We start from the raw sequence: 23,415 nt of genomic DNA, 5'->3' as shown, positions 1-23,415 counted from the left end.
TTGAACAAGGCCCTTCATCCTCAGCAGCTCAGATGTACAGTTGCAATCAAATGATTCGAACCCCATTGCAAATCAGGTTTATTGTCAAAATTGACAGACTTTCAGCTGTTTGCAATGAACAAATCAAACAAAAGCAATTGAAATAGTTCAACACAACGAATGCTTCATGTGCTTTCCCCAAATTCAACTTATAATGATTTCTCCAGTCTCAGAATTATTCAACCCCTTCATGGCAAGCATGTTTAATACTTAGTAGGGCACCCTTTAACTGTTATGACCTGCTGCATATAAAATACATATATTTCTTACAAATTATGCAAAACCAAAGCAGCACAAGACTTAATAAAACGATCATTATAGCAGCGTTTAGCAACAGCTAGAACCGGAGCCGTCTCGCCACGCCTCGGGCGTTATGAGCTGGTTTTACCTGAAGGTTTTTGCGAAGCAGAGGATTAGCTCTTTAACATGCCATTCAGCCGAGAATCTCAGCGGCAGACGAGCACCTCACCATACACGGCTCTGAAACGTAGAGAGCAGCTACCAGACAGAAGGTGAAAGGCTGAGAGCGATAAAGAAAGCAGCGTGGTCTCGGTGTGCCCCCTGGTGGTGGGGTGGGACGTCCGAAACAATTAGCACTGAGAATTGATGAGAGACTAACACACCCAAATGTGTTATTTCTGGATATATTACAACATTTGAAATATATACACTAATGTACTCCACTCAATGTATGACAGACTATAACCAGAGAAAAGAAATAACATTAGAAATGCATAACTTCAGGTTCAGGAATTGTCTTTATAATAACCACTTCCATCTTCCAGTACATTTTTATATACCTTGACAACCACCATTATAGAATGTTTATATATAAAAAAAAAAAAAAAAAAAAAAAAAGACTTTACAGAAATGTTTGCATTTACAGTCACCCAATTTAATACCTTACAGATGTAAGGGAACTTAGTACAATATTAAATAGAAAATCAGATACAAGGGACATTTCTGTCATATTTTTTTAACCCACTAGTGTCAATTACCTCACCCTTATTCATGATTTGTCATTACACAGTTCAGTTGGGTTCACACACACACACACACACACACACACACACACACACACACACACACACAAACCCAACGCAGCACGTTTCCTTCAGTACATCAGCCGAAAGATTATTGGATACAGGACTCACATCAAACACTAAACTAAAGTCCACAATGTCCATGCTTATGTGAACCAGTGCACAGGCTTCTTGGAGTCTTTTCTGGACTTGGAGTCCATCCGAGCAAAATCAGGAACTAATCAGAAAATGTGTGTATCCAAAAAACCTGAAGGTGTGTTTCTGGATCCTATTGGAAACCAACTAATACTAGAAGCAACAACACGGCAGGAGCCTGGGGAGACTCCTGAAGCAAGAAGGGCTGATCTGAACCGAAGCTTTAACTGGGCCTCCATCTTTCCAAACACACGTCTCAGCGCTTCTCCAGTTTCTTAAACTTGGCCTCTGCAAAAATAACAAGTATAGTGAGATTCTATTCGTCGGAACTCGAAACCTCTTTAGTAGCCGAGAACGAAAGCACGTCACAAAAGTCATAAGCAAAAGCACTGTATTGTGTGGGTCTCATCGAGTGGCGGGGGGGACATCGGTCCACATGCAGTCTGAGGCCCTGTTCACACCGGGAATTAACATGTCACGAGTGGACATCCGAGACAGATAGCTGTTCACATCTGGCATCACGAATGAGTCTCCGGTGTCCACTTGTGTCTGGATTTCATACGTCATTTCCGCCCGAGGAAAACCGTTGTGCACGTTTATCACTGCGGCCATCCGAGGCATTCCTTTCAGGCAGAAACGTCATGCAAATCCTATTTTATGTACGTTTGCACACCGTTTCAATAGCTTCTTTCCTGAGGTCTGCTAATAAATGTTTAAATGAACGTCAGACGAGACGACGAACAAAAAAAGCGTTGCTGTGATTTCAGCCACGAGACCCGGCGGAATGATATGGGGGTGTGTGCGCTAGAAGTTCACTGTTATTATCAGTGGATAGTTAGAATCGAGTTATCATAACCAGTCCCTCCAGGATTTCACCATTTTGCGATCGCAGGAATTAACGCAAAATGAAGCTTGCGATTTTTAAATTTTTTTTAAAGATTTTATGCCAAGACGTGTCATGTGACGTCATCACAACGCACGTTCATTCGAAGCCCTCTTCGATTCACCCGCGTCAAACATGAGTACAGATACAAACATCACAGCGAAAGACTGTTTTGTGCAACTGAAACTTCGCCAGATTGAGTAGATTTACGCAAAAATAAAAAACCCACAAAAAACGCAGCAAGTTGCGTCGCAAATTTTGAAAATCCGTGAAATCCTGTATGCTCTGATATACGTTCAGCATGATTTATAAACAGTCTTGTGATGATTGCGTATTCTCCGGCTACGGCAATGACGCTGTTGATTAGTTAATCGTTTGTTGCTCGCACTAAAAACGTGATGTTTCCACACGTGTCCCAGACCACTTCCGAACGTTTGAGATCAATCACAACGTGTCTCCCAAATGCATTCGACCCTGTTCAGACCTGTACTTAGCTCTGTCCACTTGTGATCGGATCACACCAGGACGCACGTTAACGCCAGGAGTGAACGGGGCCTGAGCTCATTCCTAGCTGTGACCAGAGTGCAAATCTGCTCTCACTGCTCCACCTAGTGGTAACATTTTATACACCCTTTATCTCATACGCACATAGGACATGATCCTCCATGTAAATACTCGCAGTAGGTTGAACTCACCCAGTTTTTTGGAGTACGTGTCCAGTTTATACGCAGCCTGCTCCAGAGCGGTGACCTGTTCCTCAATCTGGTTTATCTGATCTAGGTATGGCTGCAAGCTAGCATCTACAAAAACAAATGAACAAACAAACAAACCAAAAAACAACAACAACAACAACAAAAGTCAAATAATATAATCAGAACATAGTGTTGTGAAACGTGGTTAAGGGAGAAATGCATCATGAACCAGAGGACTCACACTTCTGATTGAGGTCTTGCAAGTTACGGCTGATGTTGATCGAAATGTCCTTCATCTCCATGTACTTCAGGCTGGTGAGCTTGTTCATATTCTCCAGAAGTTTATAGTCCTCACAAGTGGCTAATAATAATAATAATAATAATAATAATAATAAAAAACCCCACATGGTCAAACTGTACACATTAGTATTAGTATGCTATGAATATTATATAATTGTGAAACCGTGCTGTGAATCACATACTTTCTTTCTAATCGCTAAACTGCACTTTATACCACAGTATTGTTGAATTCTTAAACCTGATTGGTCAGAAGGTGCATCTTTCCCGCTGCTTCAGTCCTCTCGTCCGCTCTAGGGCTGTCGGATTCAAATTTGAACTTTGAACGCTCGTCGAATTGAAGATAAAAATGCGCATTCGAATTTCAATTAAAACATACTGTTGAAAAAAAAAAAAGACGGTGCACTAACAACGTTTTTTTGAAGAGGAAAAATCTAGAAAGAATAGTTCTAGTGTTTGAAATAATCCAATCGTAGTCAGTAACGTCGGGGATTGAGCCGCTTAAGTGTGAGCTGAAGCTGAACAGTGAATAAACGGTGGTAAACTGAAGCGCTTTACTAGCGGGGTTAGTTACCTCACCTTTACACACACAAGAGATTAATCTGACACGTACACTCAACATAAACCTAATATTACAACTCGCTTCTGCACAAAATGACACGAACGCACGAGTGATCTTGAACTTAAGTAAGGCGCTCGGTAGAACGGTAAGTCACGTTATGAATACGCTCTTTCCGTAACAACGCACTAAAACAAGGACAATGAAGAACTCCAGCATAAAGAATTCACAATATTGTATTTGAATGTCTGAATATTTTTAAGAATGAAAAGCTCTCTTTGAAAGGGTGTACTTGCATTATTATGCTGTTATATTATCGTTATATCACTGGCATATAATGACAATAAATATCGTTAATCACAATTATTTCTACGTATCGTGACAGGCGTATATGTGATGTCAGACAATACCGGCGCTTTTCGTCTAGACAGTGTGTTACAGCATGTATGGTTACTAATCTGAAATAAGCACTCTGCACCCTGGTCAGTGGAGCTGTGGTTGCACTTAGTGATGAGCATGATTAGTAACATTAAACTGTGCAAACTGATTCACTTTGACACACACAAAAAACCCCCGCATAGCTTGGTTTGTTACTTCGTTATCACTTGTACTCCTTATTGATTTTCTATTCGTCACAAGACATAGTGAGTTTGCTGGCCTACAGTCAAGAAGCACACCCAAATAAAGCCACAAAAAAAAAAAACAATGAAAATAATATCAGTGGCAAATGATGGTAAAATACAACAAAACATGTTTTTGGAGGCTGAATCGTGGGCATGTAGTGCAATACATACATTGCATGCGGTTCTTCCCCAAATTGTTGACACAAAGTCGGAAGCACGCAATTGTATAGAACAGCTGTCCAATCTTATCCGGAAACGGCCACTGGGTGCAGGTTTCCATTCCAAACAAGCAGGAGTCACACCTGATTCCACCTGTTTAATCAGCTGATCTTGGCTTTCAGTAGACTCAGGTGTGGCTTCTGCTTGGTTGGAACAAAAACCTGCACCCACACTGGCCCTTTCCGGATAAGATTCGACACCCCTGGTCTAGGATGTCTCTGTATGCTGTAGAATTCCAATTTCCCTTTACTGGAACTAAGAGGCTCAAACCTGTTCCAGCATGATAAAGTACCCGTGCACAAAGCCAGCTCCATGATCCAAATCTACATCCAAATCGAGGCTCCAAAACCTAGTGGAAAACCTTCACGGAAGAGTGGAGCTTATACACAAAGCAAGCTCCATGAAGACATGGTCTGAGAAGGTTGGAGTGAAAGAACTTGAGTGTCCTGCACAGAACACTGACCTCAACCCCTCTGAACCCCAGATATCCTCCTCAAACGACATGAGTACCTGTCCTGACTAATGCTCTTGTGTCTGAATGACCACAAATCCCCACAGCCACGCCCAAAAATCTAGAGGAAAGCCTTCCCAGAAGAGTGGAGGTTTATTATAATAGCAAAGGAGTGTGTGATGCTTTTGGCCATATAGTGCATATTCTACAACACCATTATGTTGCACCAAATTGGGGGGACAGTGAATAGGAATATGGAAGAAGAAGAAGAAATAAGAAATGTAAAATAGAGCTTATATCAGCAAAAAAAAACAATTCTGTGATGTTTCTGTTTGACCGATCAATGCTGTATAAAGTAAATTTCATTTAATGTGAAGTAGATATTCGTCATTATCACAAGTCACACAAAAGGTCAGAAGGTGTATGTTAGGATGCTGAATTAATATTCCTGTGTTATAATGTGTTATAAATGCATAGACTAACGTTTATTTCTACACGCGTCTTCCTGTATTTCTCTTGTTTGTTTTAGATTTTTGTAAATCATCCTTTCATTGCTTGTCTTTGTGATTATGTTTCCACCGTTTAAATTAACTGTGGGTTTCTCTGTTGTGTTCTGTTTGGCTTATGTGCCCTGACATGGACTGAGGTCCTGTTCGGCAAGAAGAGAAACCGAACCAAAGATGGGTATCATAACAAAATGGAGGAGTCGCAGATTTAAATGGCATGTTGTACTGTCTGGTGGAAAAGTGCTTGTTATGCAGGTCATTTGCATTTACCTGTGAGTTCTCCTTGCAGAAAAACAGCCATCTTTTCGAACATATCTTTGCAGAGTTCGTTGATGTCAGGCTCAGCCGGCTCTGTAGCTTCTTCTGCCGTTTCCACTCCACCATCATCTGCAACAAACAAACAAACACACACTCACCAAAAGCACAAGACTGGATTTAACGACATACACATGTGGCTCTTCATTATCAATCTGCATCTATCTATCTATCTATCTATCTATCTATCTTTTTACAACACGATACATTAAGAGCCATGGGGCATGTAAACTTTTGAACAGGATAATCAGTGTAAATTTATATTATTTTGTCTTCTGGGAAGCATGTAAATATCTTATATAGCTTCGGTAAGGGCAGTATAAAATAAAAAGAAAGATATTTAAACAAAACAGTTTACACCAACCATCTTGTTCAAAAGTTTACACCCCCCTGGCTCTTAATGTACCGTGTTGTGAAAAGATGGATCTCAATCATCACATAGCTGCTGTTGGAAAGGGAACAAATATGCAGAAGATGCTGGAAATGTAAAGAATGTGTAGGACCTGGAGGATTTTTCTGAAGAACAGTGGGCGGTTTAACTGCTCAGGACAAACAAGGGACTCGTGAAGGACTATCACAAAACATAAACACATCGTGTCGTTGATCATCCAGGTAACGACACACAGTATTAAGAATACAGCGTGTGTAAACTTTTGAACGGGTTCATTTGTGTAAATTCAGTTATTATTGTGTCTTGTGGACTATATGTAAACATCTGTTATGTGGAATAGCTTATTCAGGGCAGAACTAAATTAACTTCTTTTATTATTGTTAACATTTTGCAGATTCTGCAAGGGGTGTGTAAACTTATGAGCACAGCTGTAGGTAAACATGAATGAATAAATAAATGCAGTCTCTGAAATGACTTGCCACTAGACAGGGCTCAGAAGAGACATGATAGAGGAAGTCATTAGTGATGCTTATACAGTATATTGTGCTGCAGGAAGGAGACAGATACCTAGCTAACATGTCTTGCTCGTTCATTAGCTTACTGTTGTTGGTGGGTCTTCTCGGCGCAGGCGCTACATTTTCACTCGCCTCTTCGTGTCCAGGTTCTGCTCCGCTATCGGTGTCGCTCCTCAGCTGAAGCACTGACGGAGGCGCTCGAGAAATGCTGTCCATAGCAGCTGCCTCCTGTCCCATCGCGGCCATTTTCACTTCCGCACAGTCACATGATTTAATCGGTCACGTGCCTATCACGGGTTCACCACCACACCTTAAAAAATTACACACAAAAAAAATATTTTTTTTTTCTGTCATGTTTTTGTGTGTAATTCTGAATAACGTATATCTCACGGAGATTTCTAATAAAAAATATTTGTATTTTATTTTTGTTTATTTTATTTATTTTATCAATATTGTATGCTTGTCTACATTATTCCAATGTTACATACAACGTGAATGTAATTTAGGACTCAGTTTTTAGTCCTACTCTGTTTTTCTTTTTTTACTCTTTAAGTCACACATGGATTAAAACGCTATTTTTCTTTTTTTGTGTGTGTGTGTGACTCGGATACGGCGCGTAGAGACAGACACACCTAAATCCTCCGAATTTCAAAATAAAAGCCAGCTGGTCAACTCGTGTTTCCTAATTAGCACCCTAAACGGCAAAATAAACAAACAGTGGTTGAAGAAGTAATTAGATCCTTTATTTGAATAGAAGTACTAATACCACACTATGAAAATACTTTACTACAAGTAAAAGTCCTGCATTCAAAAACTTACTTAAGTCAAAGTATCTATGTATCATAAGCAAAATGTGCTTAAAGTATCAGAAGTAAACATACTCCCTGTGCAGTAAAATGGTCCCTGTCAGTGTTTTACCTATATATATATATATATATATATATATATATATATATATATATATATATATATATATATATATATTAACACACACACACAATGATTTCGGATTAATTTTACTGTTGTAGATGTTTGAGGTAATTTCAACTACTTTATATACTGTTGGTTAGTTTAATCTAAACTACAGCAATGCATCATATTGTATAAGATCATTGTGTGTTTGTAGTGTTGCTGTTATGTATTAGTAGGACAATTTTCTCAACCCATAAAGGAAAACTTAACCTTTCAGTTTATCGCAAACCTTCAAAATCGCCACATTTCACTGGACAGGAAATGTATGAAAAAAATAATAATCTGAAAAGTAACTAGTAACTAAAGCTGTCAGACAAATGTAGTGGAGTAAAAAATGCAATATTTGCTTCTGTGATGTAGTGGAGTAGAAGTATAAAGTTGCATAAAATGGAAATACTCAGGTAAAGTACAAGTACCTCAAATTTGTATCTAAGTACAGTACTTGAGTAAATGTACTTAGTTACATTCCACCACTTCAAATAAATACAATTCTCAAAATATTACTTATAAAAAACTTATATTTTTCTCAAAATATACTTCTCAGTTTATTTTTGTGTAACGGTGATTTTCATACTTAAAATATCCGGTAAATGTGCACAAACTCGCCACATCTATCTAATATAAACACATAAATAACACATATTTTTGCCTCCAAACTCCTGCTAGCAGAAATATTTTCATGACAAAAAAAATGCTGAGAGACCAATAGTGATGTACTACATGCAGGGGGGGAAAAGTCTATGATACTTAAAAAAACAAAACAAAAAAAAAAACATATTTAAACACGTCAATGAGTAATAAAAGTTGTATACAAATGTATTACATTTGGAAATTGTACTTTTATTATTGAAAATATATATATATGTTTAAAAACTACATGGTGCGATACGAATAACTGCATAAAAGCAACCACGAGTTCACTTTGTTTTATGAGGAATCCGACGGTGGGGTGTTATTTTGACATTGAGTGTGTAGGGCGCTAGAGTGCGGATTGGGACACAGCCCGTTTCCGGCAGTCCTCCTCATCGCTCTCTCTAGCCGTGACGATGCGAGTCGGCCGTGACAGGGCAGCGCGGACTGTAAACATGGCGGCGTGCAGAGCCACAGGTCTGCGCCGCTGTTCGCCTCCTTAACTGAAGCCTGTAGAATCGAGACAGCTGAGTCATGGAGACCGAAGAAGAGCAGCACATGACGACGCTCTTGTGCATGGGATTTCCGGATCCCGTCGCCATTCGGAAAGCCCTACGTCTGGCCAAGAACGACATCAACGAGGCCGTGGCTTTCCTGACCAACGAGAGCCCCGGACTCGGCTTTGGCTATGAGCCGATGGAGAGCGGCCCCAGCCCGGGCTCAGGGCCCAGCGGAGACCGCGACACCAGCGGGAGGACCGGCGGTGGCGGAAGCAGCGGAAGCGGCAGTGGATTCGACCCTCCTCCCGCTTACCACGATGTTGTAGAAAGCGAGGTAAGACCGAAAGCTGCTCCCCTGCACAGCTCCTGTCATTTCCCTGGAGGGAATTATTCAGTGAGTTAGCATTGCTAAGCTAACAAGCTCGTATAGAAGGAAGCTCTTCAGCCTTGCTGTCAGAAGCTGGAGGGAAAGTGTGTGATGTTCACTCCGGCTGGACTCGAGCTGCGTGGCCCGGTGTGGAGAATAACTAATAACTACATCGCAGTCGAAATGTTTACTGATATTCCATCTAAACAAATCCGCTAAAAACGACTAGCACTTGGAAAAGCCCGGGCTATAAACATGTATTTAAGGGTGTTTTAGTAGTAACTAGTCATCCTTTCAAGGCTCTTCAGTCCTAGAGGCTAATATTTAGCTAAAGGTGCAATGGGCAATATCTTCAATTTCTTCCCCGTACAGATAATGAGGGAAATTATGTAGAAATTATTAAAAAATTAATAGTTTAATTAGTAACCATTGTCTCAGAACAAGTGTATTACTTAGCTGGGGGAGGAAAAAAAACCACTTGAAACCTCCTTCCGGTCCGGAGCGTTTGTTTATATTTGGAGTAATTTTTATAGACACTCCCATATAAATAGTGCTGTAAAGCTGCGTTCACAGGCCCTACTATGAAGTAGCAGGTAGGCGTTCCTACTACTTGTTGCCATAGTAACATTTATGAATGGGTGGTGCAACTAGCATTAGACTTTTGACAACAAATCAGTTTTCTTGCTGCTAAAATGAAACATGATGGAGGGAGAGTGTACGTGTATAAAATTCAGCAGTGTGTATGTGCATTGTATTGTACGAGATGAAGGAGAAGCAGTGTGAGCTCTTTGCCGTGTGGTGAAAGCGCAAGCGCCGGACTGTCTGGGTTCAGGAAACATTTCAGATTCGCACGCAGCATCATGGATCACGAATCACGTGCACTTTACTGTCTCTCTATCCCATTGGTAGTTGCTGCATCAACTTTTCTCAGCTTTGTCACGTTGCTGGACACGCCCACATCGAGTCGCTCATGTCGCTGCAAGTTGCCAGCTCTCATTGAAAATGAATGATCTCCGGTCGCTTTGTTGAGCCGCTGTATGTGTGAACGTTACCTTAAATCTTACACCGTTCGCTTAGTTTGGATGTAAATACCCCTTTTGATTTCAAATCCAATATACAAATCTGTACACCCCTGCTCTAGTTGAAGCATCATAAGTTCATGGGGGCGGAGCTTAGTAAGCATAGTTGGAAATAGGGGCGGGCTCAAAATTCAAATCTTATTAAATTTTTTTCATAAACTTTTTTTAACCAGTGTTGGGTAAATTACTCAAAAACAAGTAAAAGTACAGATTACTAATTACTACTTTAAAGTCCCATCTGGGGTGTGTGGATTTTACTTGCATTTCCTCATTTGTAAGTCGTTTTGGATAAAAGCATCTGCTAACTGAATAAATGTAAATGTAAAATTATAATCTGATTACATTAGTGATTACTGCATGTAAAAAGACATCAATTACTAATTACTTTACTTTTACAATACTTTCAAAACCTGTCAAACCTACAAAAATACACTACAAAGTGAAACTCTGTTCTTTCAGTAATTTTAGCGCATGTCAATGTATGACATGATCAGAAAAAGTTGGATTTATAATAAAACTTTCCTCGGGTGTTGTCACTGTTTGTAGGACTACCAGACTGATAAAATATAAAACTTTTCTAACTAGGCTAGTTTGGTGTCACTAGCCAAGGGGAGGCAGAGTTAAGCTATCATTGTATGGGTTTAGCCGCTACAGTACCGTGCAGAGTACATTATCTTTCCTTATGCTCTGCTCATTTCATGTTCACGTAAACTGGAACTCATATAGACATTTACACACCTTGTTTTCCTGCTCAGCATCAGAGGATGTTACTGTTTCAGTTTCAGTCCCTTTACTGGTTTAAAAAAAAAAAAAAAAACTGACCCTCACACTGACCGTGAGTTAGCATTTGGCAGAATTAAGACCTGTCAGCCAATAAGACACGAGTATTTCCACATATTTTCCTGTAAACCCTGTCTGATTGGTCTCGCTTCCGTTCATTGAAGATATAAAATTACAGGCGCTCTTCCTTTACTGATGTTCAGTTATGTAGTGACAAACCGCTCCAAGTGGAGAATTATTCAGGGCTAAAGAAAAGATATTCAGGGCAAAACGTGATTTATTTTAAACATGCATTTTACTTAATATTGTTTTCTTAACAATAAATTTGTAATGCAAGTAATGTAATTTTATTGGCATCAGTAACTGTAATGAAATGACATCAATGTAAAAAGTAATGCGTTATGTTACTGCGTTATCAGAAAGTCATTCGATTACAGTAAAGCGTTACACCCAACTCTGGCATTAACACATTGTTCCGGTTTAGTCCTTCACTAGGTTGGTGAAGAAATCTCACCGTCATGTGTGTGGGTGTGCGTGTCTATATTTGATCACCTACACATCCGTCTGTCCAGCAGCAGTGTGATGCTGTTATTTTCCTGTTAACTGTAATGAAAAAAGATAGCAGGTGTTCTGAAAGAGTAGTTTTACTTTATCATTAAATCCACAGCTCTAAGACTTACTTTGGCCTTTACTCATTATTACTGACTCTTTTACACTAGGTGTAATTGTATTCATATCGCAGTTATTAGTTTGTTTATGTGCTTATACCTCAGCCCTGTGGAGTTCTTGATTCTGATTGGTCAGACGGTGTTGAGTGATTATTATTTTTATAGCAGCAGCACTGATGGTCGTTCTGTCTGTAATCACAGGTTTATTTTAAATCAGATGAAGTTTTCTGTCATGAGAGAGTGTTGAGGATGGAAGACTTTCTGTGACACAACAAGCAGAAGCTGGTGAGGGAGTTAGAGTTTATCCATCCATCCATCCATCCATCCTCTATACCGCTTATCCTTCTTTCAGGGTCACAGGGAACTTAGAGCCTATCCCAGGGAGCATCGGGCACAAGGGGGTGTACACCCTGGACAGGGTGCCAATCCACACTCACACACCCATTCATACACTACGGACACTTTAGACACGCCAATCAGCATACCATGCATGTCTTTGGACTGGGGGAGGAAACCGGAGTACCTGTAGGAAACCCCCGCAGCACGGGGAGAACATGCAAACTCCGCACACACAGGGCCACGGTGGGAATCGAACCCCCGACCCTGGAGGTGTGAGGTGAACGTGCTAACCACAAAGCCACCATGTGCCCAGCTAGAGTTTATAGCTGATATAATGTGCCTGATATCAGGAAGTAACTTGTTTGCAAAAGCACAACATGCCAATCATTGGGCGAACTGCTGTAGTATGAAAGGATTATAACACTACAAGACGTGGTGTTATAGGGAAAGAATCCACTCTGGATTATTGCTGAGTCGTGTCACATCACCCCGTCACTACTTTACTATAACAGCCCCATCATGTTTTAGGACTTGCATAATTCTGAGCTTTTTCACTTTCAGCTTTCAACCATCACACCCATAAGTGCTTGTTGAACATCCCAGTCCAGATTCACTCCCCCTTTGCTGTTATAATAAGCTCCACAGTTCTAGAAAGGCTTTCCACTAGGTTTTGGATTTAGATTTGGATCATGGAGCTGCCTTTGTGCACAGGGACATTGTCATGCTGGGACAGGTTTTAGGCGTCTTGGTTTAAGTGAAGGGAAATTGTAACGCTGCATTAGGGAGCTGCAACAACTAATCGATAAAATTGATGATAATCGATTATGAAAATCGTTGTCAACGAATCTCATTATGGATTAGTTGTTCTGCACGCGGCACGGGGTGTGTTTACTCACTACATTACTTCTGTTCTGAAAACATGCTGCAGAGAGTAAATACTAAAGTTGTGTCCCAAATGAAGTACTATACACTTACACTATGCACTATGTACTCCATCGTCTAGTGTATGAATTTTAGAAAGGTAATATCATCTCAAATGGAACATGAGCGGGTTTTTTACTAACCGGAAGTGAAAGCCGCTTCCTAGTCGATGGCACATGACGTCATACGCATGTAATGTGACGCCGCTAGCTTTAGCAGATACCCAGAGTCACTGAGACTGACTTTCTTCAGTTTACTGTTTATATACTTGTATATAAAATAAACTAAGTGTTTATGCTTAATTTTTTATGGATGCACAAAAAGCACGGAATTAAACTACAGTCCTAAATGAATGATATATAGTCTGGTGTGTGTGTGTGTGTGGTGGAGGGGGGGGGGAACAGTTGTGCAAAGTTTTAGTCTGAAGTTTATATTTGTAACACTCAGTTTGTGGATTTTACTTTAAATAAAGGAAAAAATGGTACTGAAAGTTTGCCCCGCCCCAATCCGATTAATAAAAAAAAAAAAAAAATCAGCCAACTAATCAATTATGAAAATAATCGTTAGTTGCAGCCCTACTACATTATTTATAAAAGCAATATGGTACGATACTGAATATCGGCACGACTGTGGTTACTCGCGGCGCTCCTGCTTACGGCCGGATCACAGACATGCCGATATTCAAGAGGTTTCACACTGGCAGTTTAATCCGAAACAGAGAACGGTTTGCATGAAAAATCGATCATGTGAAAGCTGTCATGCGGACTGGGAAGTGCACCGAGGTACCGAACCCGAGACTACCTGTAGGAGGTGGTCTGAGTTCGGTTTCTCTGGAACTGTGCTGTGATTCCCGCGACCGTGAACGCAACTCGTACTCGGGTCCGCACTTGTTCAGGAAGTAAACTAACCTGTGCATGTGTTTTAGCCAATGACCGCATCATTAGTTCCCATAACACCCCTGTACCATGAGTGGCAGGGGAACGCTGTCCTCCGCTGAGCATAATATCTGCTGCGCATGATAGCACTAAAATTTATTCATTTATTTATTTATTTATTTATTTACACTACCTGTCAAAAGTTTGGGGACAGTTGAACGAATGTTTCTCATGATCTTAAAAAGATTTTGACCGAGGACAATCGCGCTCGGATTTGTACCGCAGCGAACGTGCCCAGTGTGTGCCCGGTTTAACCGCGCTCTTGCTCGTGCCTTATTGCTTCATTGTAGGTGTACAGAGGAGGTGACGTTCACGCATGCAAAATGTCAAGAATGTGCTGTGCAAATCTGTGGTGATGCGCATCAGACGAATGCTGATTGGTTGAGGTGGGAAGTGTTGGACTTGTGAGCCGTGTCGTTTTCTTTTTTTCTTTTCTTCGTTCCTTCCTTGTATCCTGAACTCGGAGGGACTCGGAGGAACTCTGAGTTGAGGAGACCACGCAAGCAGAACTTGTGGGGGCCTTTTGTTTGTTTAGTTTTTTTCTGGTCGGGATTTACGAGTTACAACCTCTAGTCAAAATGTAGTAATATCCATATTGAGAAAATGTTGTGGTTATTTTGGTACATATTATGCTTGTATAAGGTATAGATGATGATGATAATAATAATAATAATAATAATAAGGTACAGCGAATGGATGTCGATATTTATGTCTTATGATGCTTGTCACATGAGCGTATACCATGAATATGGTGTAACATTTCACATGGCTGCCAGAGTAGCGCTTAGATTTGGGAGACCTGTAAGCTCTGCGTGGTGGCTGTGTATTTATGGAGAAACCATAAAGTGATTCGAGAGTGAAAGCTCCAGCATCTTGCTCAGTCCCGTGTTCTGGGTGCAGATTATTCATTAAATCAGCTAAAAAGATATGGACATGTAACATAAGGTAATAACCAGGGGTGTTATTATTAACGATACGGAATATCGCATTGTTCAGTACGAAGCTCTTGATTCGATACGTCTGCCGATCACACAGTAGCATGCTAGCAGATTCACTTGGCAGATGGAACGTTAGCCCTGAACGCTCAGCTCTGGTGTACGGAGCACGTCGGCTTCTGGGTGAGTGACACCGCTGAGCCCTCTGAGTGGAGGAGCGAAACTTTACACCGGGACTAATCACCCACACGTCCACGCATCTGCACTGAATCAATCACACACACCCACACACGCACACACGTCCACGCATCTGCACTGAGCCAATTACACAGACACAAACACGTCCACGCATCTGCACTGAGCCAATTACACTTACATTTACACACACACGTCCACGCATCTGCACTGAGCCAATTACACTTACACACACACACACACACACACACACACACACGTCCATGCATCTGCACTGAGCCAATTACACACACTCTCTCTCTTTCTCTCACACTCACTCTCTCTCTCTCACTCTCTCGCTCTCTCTCACACTCTCTCTCGCTCTCTCTCACACTCGCAATCTCTCTCTCACACTCGCAATCTCTCTCTCACACTCGCAATCTCTCTCTCACACTCGCAATCTCTCTCTCACACTCACAATATCTCTCTCACACTCGCAGTCTCTCTCTCACACTCGCAATATGAATGTGCATCAGGTGTGTTTAGTGTTTTGATGTTTTTAATCAATTTATGAAGCCACTGTAAACTTTATGGTACATATTATATCGTAATTGTACAATGTTATCGTATTTTTGTGCAGGCGATTAGCTTTGTTTTATTGTAAATGGAAAAAAAAAAAAAGTCTGACAATAACTTGCTGCATTTACCAAATGCACAATGAACTGAAATCAGCTTTTGAGACAAATAAACATTCAGTTTCAGCGAATTCACCATCGACTACAGACGTTGCATCCGTCGATTCCGGCATGTTTTCTTCCGGACACGCCCCCAACTCTTTTAATAATTCAAACCTCCACCACTAGAGAGAAAATGGCTATTTTCAAGGTTTTCCAGTACTTAAATTTCAAAAAGCCAATTGCAAGAACTTCAAGCACCTTTTAGTATTTAGGCACAGCGGTTAGTGTAACATTAGCTCACTTACTAGCAAACATGGGCATGAAGAAGCAGACACTGCTGCAAAAGAGGCACTCTGAGTGGATCTAATACCTCCAGTACCACTGACCTAAAGCCCATAATGAACTTGTTTATTAACAACAAAGGGCAAACTGAGTGGGACCAGTGCACCATGAACACACTCCATGAAATCAGCCCCATCGTTGGCAAAAGAAACGTTTCTGTCTTCACATGGCTGGGATCAGGTCGTCTCCACTCGCTGTGGAAGAGCTCACTCTGGGACAACACACACGTTATTAATATTAGGAGAAGACTCACCAACATGTACCTTCTGCCAGAATCCATTATCCTTGAAACATGTTTTAATAGACTGTACCGGTCTTAACCCTTTTCTGTACAGTTAACAATAAAGTCAAACCTAACGCAGTTTTAGAGAAAACTAGATTAAAAACCTTATACAGACTTCCTTACACATTTCTCGCATGGAAATAGCCATAGAAGCTGGCATGGCGTGAAAAAGCAAATCAAACATGGCTAATTTTATTATTTTCACAGCAGTTAGCGTAACATTAGCTCTCTTGGTAGCAAACAGGAAGTCTTTAAAGATTAAGGTAAAGAATTTAGGTTAAATGAAGTGTCACTAACCGTTGTGTATTCGGAGAAAGCAGTGGGATGTGTCGTTTTAGTGAAAATAGTATTAAGTGCCGCACGTTCTACATTACTTACGGTACTACCGTATTGACGATACTACTGTTCCAACAATACAGTGGCGTCGGCGGGATTTTGAAGCTTTAGTATCGTGATACTACTGTAGTACCGGTATATCGTACAACCCTACAGAGAGAATATGCCGTTCTGCTACTCAGCCCAGTGTCTAAACTGTCACATCTCTTCACAAGCAAAACATTAACCCGGCTTTAAAAGATGCAGCGTACACAGAAAAACCTGTATGGAGCTTATTTTAGTCCCAGCCTGTTTCCCAAACTCTCTCGCTCTGTCTCTCTCGCTCTCTCTCTCTCTCTCTCTCTCTCTTTCTCTTTAAGCTTCTTTAATCATTATTGATAATACTCCCTGAACATTGTGTATGCGGTTTTCTAGCCCACTCAGTCATCCTTCTCCATCTGGTCCGAAAAGCTGTGGCATTTAGAGCTGCTCTAATAACAAGGTGTCATCATGACTATTTTCTGATCTCTTTATAATTCTATCCATCTTTTTTTTTTTTTCAAGCTCTAGCTCAGAAAGCCCCGGTTTTCAGCAGTGGCTCCGAGTTTTATTCGCAGCGAAACTTTCTGAATGAAGTGGAAGTTTAGCCTCTTTACTCGTAGATTTCCTGTTTGGCAGGTAAGCTAGCAGACTGGTTTTGCTCCAACTCCAGACGGAAACGTCATGTTTGGCGTATTCCAGATATACTCCTCCTCGGTATGACGGCGCTCGCACACGGCACGCCTCTTGTTCTCTTTGTCCTTCCAATTCATAAAATCTACAACATGCCCGCGCAGTCGCTTTCCAAGTGGAGGGTGGAGGTCCATGTCGCTCTTCAAATCTGTCCATTGTAAAATATGCTAGCTAGCTTGACGGGTTTCTCACGTGTAACGCAACATGCACACTAGCCTACACTAGCCTTGTATTACCGGGAAATTATGACCACATTTTGTGTTCTTCATTAATTCCGTGAGATCATGATATTTTTATTCTAGGTGAAACATTTAAACCCACTCTTAAGCTGTGCTCACACATACAGTGATTTCATCGCTGCAAGTCGCCCCTCGCTGTACTACGAAGTCGCCAGTAGGCGTTCCTGTTACTGGTTACCGTAGTAACACTGATCAGTGGGTGGCGCAACTAGCATTCCACTTTTGACAGCAGATCAGTTTTCTTGCAGCTGAAATGCAACAGTCTGACGTTTGTGTATAAAGTTCACCAGTGTATATGTACATCATATCGTGCGAAATGAAGGAGAAGCAGCGCGTGCTCTTTCTGCGGCGAAAGCGCAAGCGCCAGTTTAGCTTATGGGTGGCTACGGATCACGTCTTCACTCCCATTGGTCGTCGCTGCACCAAGTCTCTCCAAACTTGCATAAAGTTCAACTTTGTCGTGTTGCCAGACACGCCCACGTTGAATCACTCATGCCGCCAGATCTCATTGAAAGCGAATGATCTCCGGTCACTTTGTCACCGCAAGCCGCTGCATGTGTGAACGTACCTTTCTCTCAAGCTCACTCGCCGATGAGAGGAAATCGGTGTTAAGCCCCGCCCACGCGCCAGAGAGATTTGCGTCAGAATGGTGGTCGTAAGCTTCGTTCATAAACCGTGATTAGCGAAAAGGAAGCTTAGACAACCGTTCAAATAGAACGCTGTTTATTTGAAGATCAGGTTACCTTTTTTCCACCGAGTCCACTGTTTTCAGTTTCAGAGCGCTCGTTTTTCTTCTTTCACGTCGTGTATTGTAGTTCGTTTCTTGAAAAGTTACGCTCAATACTTTTGGCACAAATTGAATCGCATATTTTCCATGCTGGATTTTATAGTCCTGAGACTCGCAGGCTGTGGTATACAGAGTGTTCTAGAAATCTCCACACATAGGGGAAATGAACACTTTTAAAGTGAACTTTATTTACGAAACATCCTCTACATGATCCAGCCATTTCTGTGCAAACACACATGGTCGTCTCTCCCAATTTGGTAACTGTGTGTGTGTGTGTGTGTGTGTGTGTGTGTGTGTGTGTGTGATGTGCTTGCTATGTTTCCTGTTAAAGTCCACCACAACCTTACGACAGCTTCCAGGTCCAGCCTCGAGAATGTTTTCAGTAGGTTTTTCTTTTGTCATAGACATTCTTAACGGCTGTCTGGAAATATATACACACAAGTATGAAACATCTTGGAAGCCATTTTGCTAATTGTCTGATGTACACCGTGAGGCGGTGGTCGTTCTGTACAGACTGTCCCAAAAGTCTCCATGCTGGAACATTCTGTACAGAACGACACAAAAAAATCCCTCCGCCTCACGGTGTAAATCAGACACGAGCTGGACAAAGTGTCAGAAATTCAGCTGTAGGAATTTTCAGAGTATTTATTTATTTATTTGTTTATTTTAAAAATCCATCAGAGAGCTAGCTGATTTATTTATTTATTTATTTACAGTTTTATTTGATTATTTGAAGTTATCTAGCTTCGTCTGTTTGCTTGCGTGTTTTGCGAAGCTGCGTTCGTTTGTGTCGGGTGTCACAGGTCTCGAGTCTCGGGGCTATAAATAGTGCAGGGAGCAATACTATTCCCAAGGCCACGCTCTGGTAAACAGCAACAGACTGAGATTTCGATGTTCCAGTACACACTGCACACATACACATATCGTAGTGACACACAATACAGATGTCTCAGCATAAAACCAACTCAAATAATACAGCACCTGAGCAAAGATCACTCGTATTGTGTATTTGCTGAGTACGTTGTGTCTGTAGAAGCAGGCTCAGTGACCTGCTTACTCAAAGCACGTACAGAGGTGTCATGGGACACGTTACATTTGTAGTGTCCTGACATGCGCGTCCTCCAACATCCAAACACTGCCTTGTCACTAATGTTGCCAGATGCATAGTTGGTGTTTGAGTAAGAATCTGTCGTGGGATGGCGTACCTGTCAATCACAGCGACCACTAGCCAATCATCAGCGCCTGTGAGCTCATGCATGCAGAAGTGGGCGGATAGCGCTTTCCTCAGACGGTGTTACGCCTCCCTGTGAGGCAGCGGTTCAAAAAGATGCGGCTGGTTGGCTTCACGTGTCACGGAGGAAGCGTGTGATGTCCTTCACCCTCTCATGATGATGGGGAGAGCTGATTGGTGGGAAAGAACTGGCCAAGAAAAAAAATTGAGCATACAGGCCGTGTATATATAAGTCTGAACTAAGCGCGCGCTTCTTTATATCATTCTCAACATGAGCTCTGCTCAGAAATATACACGCCGGTGCGGTCGGAACAATAAAATATGGACAATGTTTAAAATGGCAACATATTTGAGGGGATTTTAGGCAGGATATTGAGTTCCTAGCACAGCTACAGCCTACACACATTATGATCATGTGACCTGCTAATGATCAAGTGCCCAAATAGCAGTCCCTCGCAGAACTGAACACAAACTCAAGCAAACTCCTCAATATTTAAAGGAGCCAGAAGTCTCAAAAGTACCGCAGACGTTCTGCAGATTTGGGCCAAGACACTGCATGTGACATCATCACAACGCGCATTCAGCTAAAGCCCTCTTTGATTCACATGCGAAAGACCGCGCAGAACAATTTCGTGCAATTGTAACTTCGCCAATTCAAGTAGTTTTCCACAAAAAAAAAGCACCAAAAACTCACAAGTTGCATGGCAATTTTTTGTAAAAAGCCCAAGCAAAATCAAGCATTTTTGGAAGCAACGATCACAAAAAATCCTCTGCTGAATCCTGCTCGGACTGATGTCATAAAGGTCACATTGTATTATTATTATTATTATTATTATTATTATTATTATTATTAATATTATTATTGTATTTAAATTCTAATTTCAAAACATCATGTAGACACCATGACATCAGTGAAGAGCTCAGAAAATTTCAAAAACATCCTGCTGTTTGGTTCACCCTTAGTACACACACATGCGCCCGCACACACGCACGCATGCACGCACACACGCACACACGCATATATTCTTATTTTGCTCCACTCAATCAGTTCCAGAAGCATCACAGGTGTCACGGAACCACAACCACCATCTAAACATAGTCTGCAGTCTGTGTGTGCAGCGCTGTGGCTTCCCTTAAACTCAAAACACACGTACATAGAAACGCCTCTGAATTCTGGTCGTCAGGGTGTTTTTCACACCAGCAGATATTTTGTTGATTTTGTTCGAAGTTTCAGTAAAGGCTCTGCTAGAGGCATCTGTTCATCAGATTTGGCCTGAAAAGGTTATTTATTTATTTTCAACTAGGTTATCCTTTAACTTCATCATAGTGTGATGTTTAATATTAACTGTATAGTCAGTGATTGATGTAGGCAGGTCCTCACTAGTATTCAGTGTTGTGCTGTTCTGAGTTCTGGAAGGGTTTTGTGGGTGTGTGTGTGTGGGTGGGTTTCAGATGGGGGGTTGTGTAGAGGTGTATGTACTGCGCCTGAATTGAGTGGAAGTTGACAGCATGTAGAAAGTGTGTTTTGCGTGGATTTTTGTTATGTTTATGCTTGTTATGTACGGGAGTAAAAAACATCCGTCTAACACAGCCGGTGTGGATCGTAACTCCTGTCTTACACGCGTTACAAACCCTTCCGAGAAGCACCCGGTGTGAATCAGCTGAACTCTTTTAGCTGAATTTAGCTGAAACTCGTTATGGTAGTGGGCGTTTCCTTTTTTAAACACATTGACAGTAGACCAATCACAACAGACTGGGACATCTGACCAAATAGAGCAGCGTATGCTCTCTAAAAGGAGGAGTTTAGAATGAATCCTTTAGAGTGGATCATTTAACGAGTCCTTTGTGACACTGGGGGGGGGGGGGGTTGAATTATGAGCAAAAATGTTTTTTGACCCTGTATACGTTTAAATCTACTGTATGAGACCTTTAAAACAAAATTAGCCACGTTTCCAAACCATAAGAGATGCACTTTAATAATTTAGTGTCTTATTCCTTGCAGATCTTCAAAATGACTTAATGGTTTGCTAAAACCAGTAACACAACCACTATAACATGCCAAAAAGTAGTACTAGCACACACATATTTCCATTGTGCTGTATAAGCACAGCTTTTCTTATACCCTTTGTTACACACACACACACACACACACACACACAATTATACGACAGGTTGACTTGAAGGGGCTCCAGGAAGAGAACGCTTTCGCCACTCCATGTTTCTGGAAGCTATTCATGATGCAGAGTTCATTAGTTCCAGCTCATGAAACAACATTTGTGGCGTAACGCTGGTTTTCATACCGCGGAAGTTAAGAGTGTTCTGTAATCAGCCTACAGAGGTCAGGAGCTGAACCATGAGCTGTGCCTTGCATAAGTATTCACCCCTCTTGAACTTACCCGTATGTTGTAATGCTACAGCCTGGAACTGAAATGGACTTAACTGGGATTATATCTCATAAAGCGACATAAGATATAATCCCGATTCAGTGGTTTTCAGTTCCAGGTTGTAACGTTCCAACATGTGGAAAGTTAAAGAGGGGTGAATCTTCATGCAGTGCTTTGTGTGATGCAGCATGCTGAGAACCGAGCAGCGAGGGCCAGCCTGTGTGTGTGTGTGTGTGTGTGTGTGTGTGTGTGTGTGTGTGTGTGTGTGTGTGTGTGTGTGTGTGGCACACATGTAGCTTCCTAGCAGCAAACGCAGGAGTTTTCAGACCTCTCAGGCGCACGCCATGTCCAAGGCAGTATCAGTTAACTGGTGTTTGTTCTGCAGAATGTCAACAATATAAGGTTGCTGAATTCTGATATCTGCTCATCCCAGAAACTGACTAAGCAGTTTTTAAGCTGCTGGAAGCAAGTTTATGGGTTTTGCAACTTCATCCTCACAACACTTACTTTAGTGCTCAAGGCTGTTTATTTTCATGTTTATTTTTATTTTCAAGTAATAATAATTTATAATAAAGCTGGAAGTAATAAAATAATTTATAATAATTTATAATGAAGCTGGAAATAATAATAATTTATAATGAAGCTGGAAATAATAATAATAATTTATAATAAAGCTGGAAATAATAATAATTTATAATGAAGCTGGAAATAATAATAATAATTTATAATAAAGCTGGACGTAATAATAATTCAAATCTTGTTCAACTCCAAACTCTTTAACCGTTCGAGACCTTTTTTCCCCCACAAATCTTACCTTTAATGCAGCGCTTCCTTTTTGCCAGCAGTTCGCTAGTTACTTGTGTTGTGCTCATGTGTCCTACAAATGTGTACTGTGATGTAATATTTGTCATATCGCAGACCCCTTGCAATGTTTAAATTGAACAATAAAACAATTGAACAATAAAATGGAAACTAGAATATTAAGGCTGTGAGGGTAGAGGCATGTGATTCTAGACCACCATTTTAAAACGTTGGACCTGTTGGAAAAGCTAGGTATGCGTTTACACTGTCCTTATACTGCATTTGTGACAGGACAGACCCAAGAGCTGAATGTTATCGTTTATCAGACTTCAGCAGCTCACAGTTTGATCTCCCGAGTGAGACAAGTTGAGACAGCTCTGATGGAGGCTGACATGCCGCCGTCCCACACTGTTGAGTCAATGCATAATTAACAAGGGACAAATATAGAGCATAAGTCATTATCATTTTAAGGACTGAAGCGTGTACATTTCTGCTGCTTAATTCCGCAGATGTGAGCTGGAATTTAAATGGCCGTCTCTGTAGAAGAGTCTTTTGGGCTATGGAGTTAGTGGGACTTCTGTAAATAAATTTTTTTTAAAAAGGATGTGACATACACTGATTGTTGTCGCTATGTTTATGACCAACATGACAATATC

General features: G+C 41.1%; 2 protein-coding genes across 3 annotated transcripts in view; one reads left to right on the top strand and one right to left on the bottom strand.

The window, feature by feature from the left end:
* Window positions 1-778: 778 nt before the first annotated feature.
* Window positions 779-6,966, bottom strand: bloc1s2 (biogenesis of lysosomal organelles complex-1, subunit 2). The gene is made up of 5 exons (XM_053614618.1): window positions 6,755-6,966; window positions 5,718-5,834; window positions 3,034-3,153; window positions 2,796-2,900; window positions 779-1,505 (listed from the first exon to the last, which is right to left on the bottom strand). The coding sequence occupies exons 1-5, from the start codon at window positions 6,912-6,914 to the stop codon at window positions 1,474-1,476; spliced, it is 534 nt and encodes a 177-aa protein (XP_053470593.1). The 5' UTR covers window positions 6,915-6,966; the 3' UTR covers window positions 779-1,473.
* Window positions 6,967-8,590: 1,624 nt separating this feature from the next.
* Window positions 8,591-23,415, top strand: part of usp24 (ubiquitin specific peptidase 24) — a 70,635-nt gene continuing 55,810 nt past the window's right edge. The window contains exon 1 of one of the 2 annotated variants that reach the window (XM_053614849.1): window positions 8,591-9,104. In XM_053614849.1, coding sequence (XP_053470824.1) covers window positions 8,805-9,104 — 300 coding nt within the window. In that variant the 5' untranslated portion in view covers window positions 8,591-8,804. The remainder of the gene's footprint in view (window positions 9,105-23,415) is intronic. The other variant, XM_053614850.1, reaches the window with a different exon arrangement.

The sequence above is a fragment of the Ictalurus furcatus genome, chromosome 25 (assembly GCF_023375685.1).
Source record: "Ictalurus furcatus strain D&B chromosome 25, Billie_1.0, whole genome shotgun sequence".
Taxonomy (NCBI): Eukaryota; Metazoa; Chordata; class Actinopteri; order Siluriformes; family Ictaluridae; genus Ictalurus; species Ictalurus furcatus.
The sequence above is the reverse complement of the archived record's forward strand: the minus strand, read 5'-3'. Positions and strand labels throughout refer to the sequence as shown.

Coding starts and splice junctions, on each gene's coding strand:
- bloc1s2 (XM_053614618.1), bottom strand. CDS start 6,914: ATGGCCGCGATGGGACAGGAGGCAGCTGCTATGGACAGCATTTCTCGA. Junction 2,901..3,033: donor GCAAGACCTCAATCAGAAGT/GTGAGTCCTCTG, acceptor TTGTTTTTGTAG/ATGCTAGCTTGCAGCCATAC. Junction 1,506..2,795: donor CACGTACTCCAAAAAACTGG/GTGAGTTCAACC, acceptor TTATTTTTGCAG/AGGCCAAGTTTAAGAAACTG.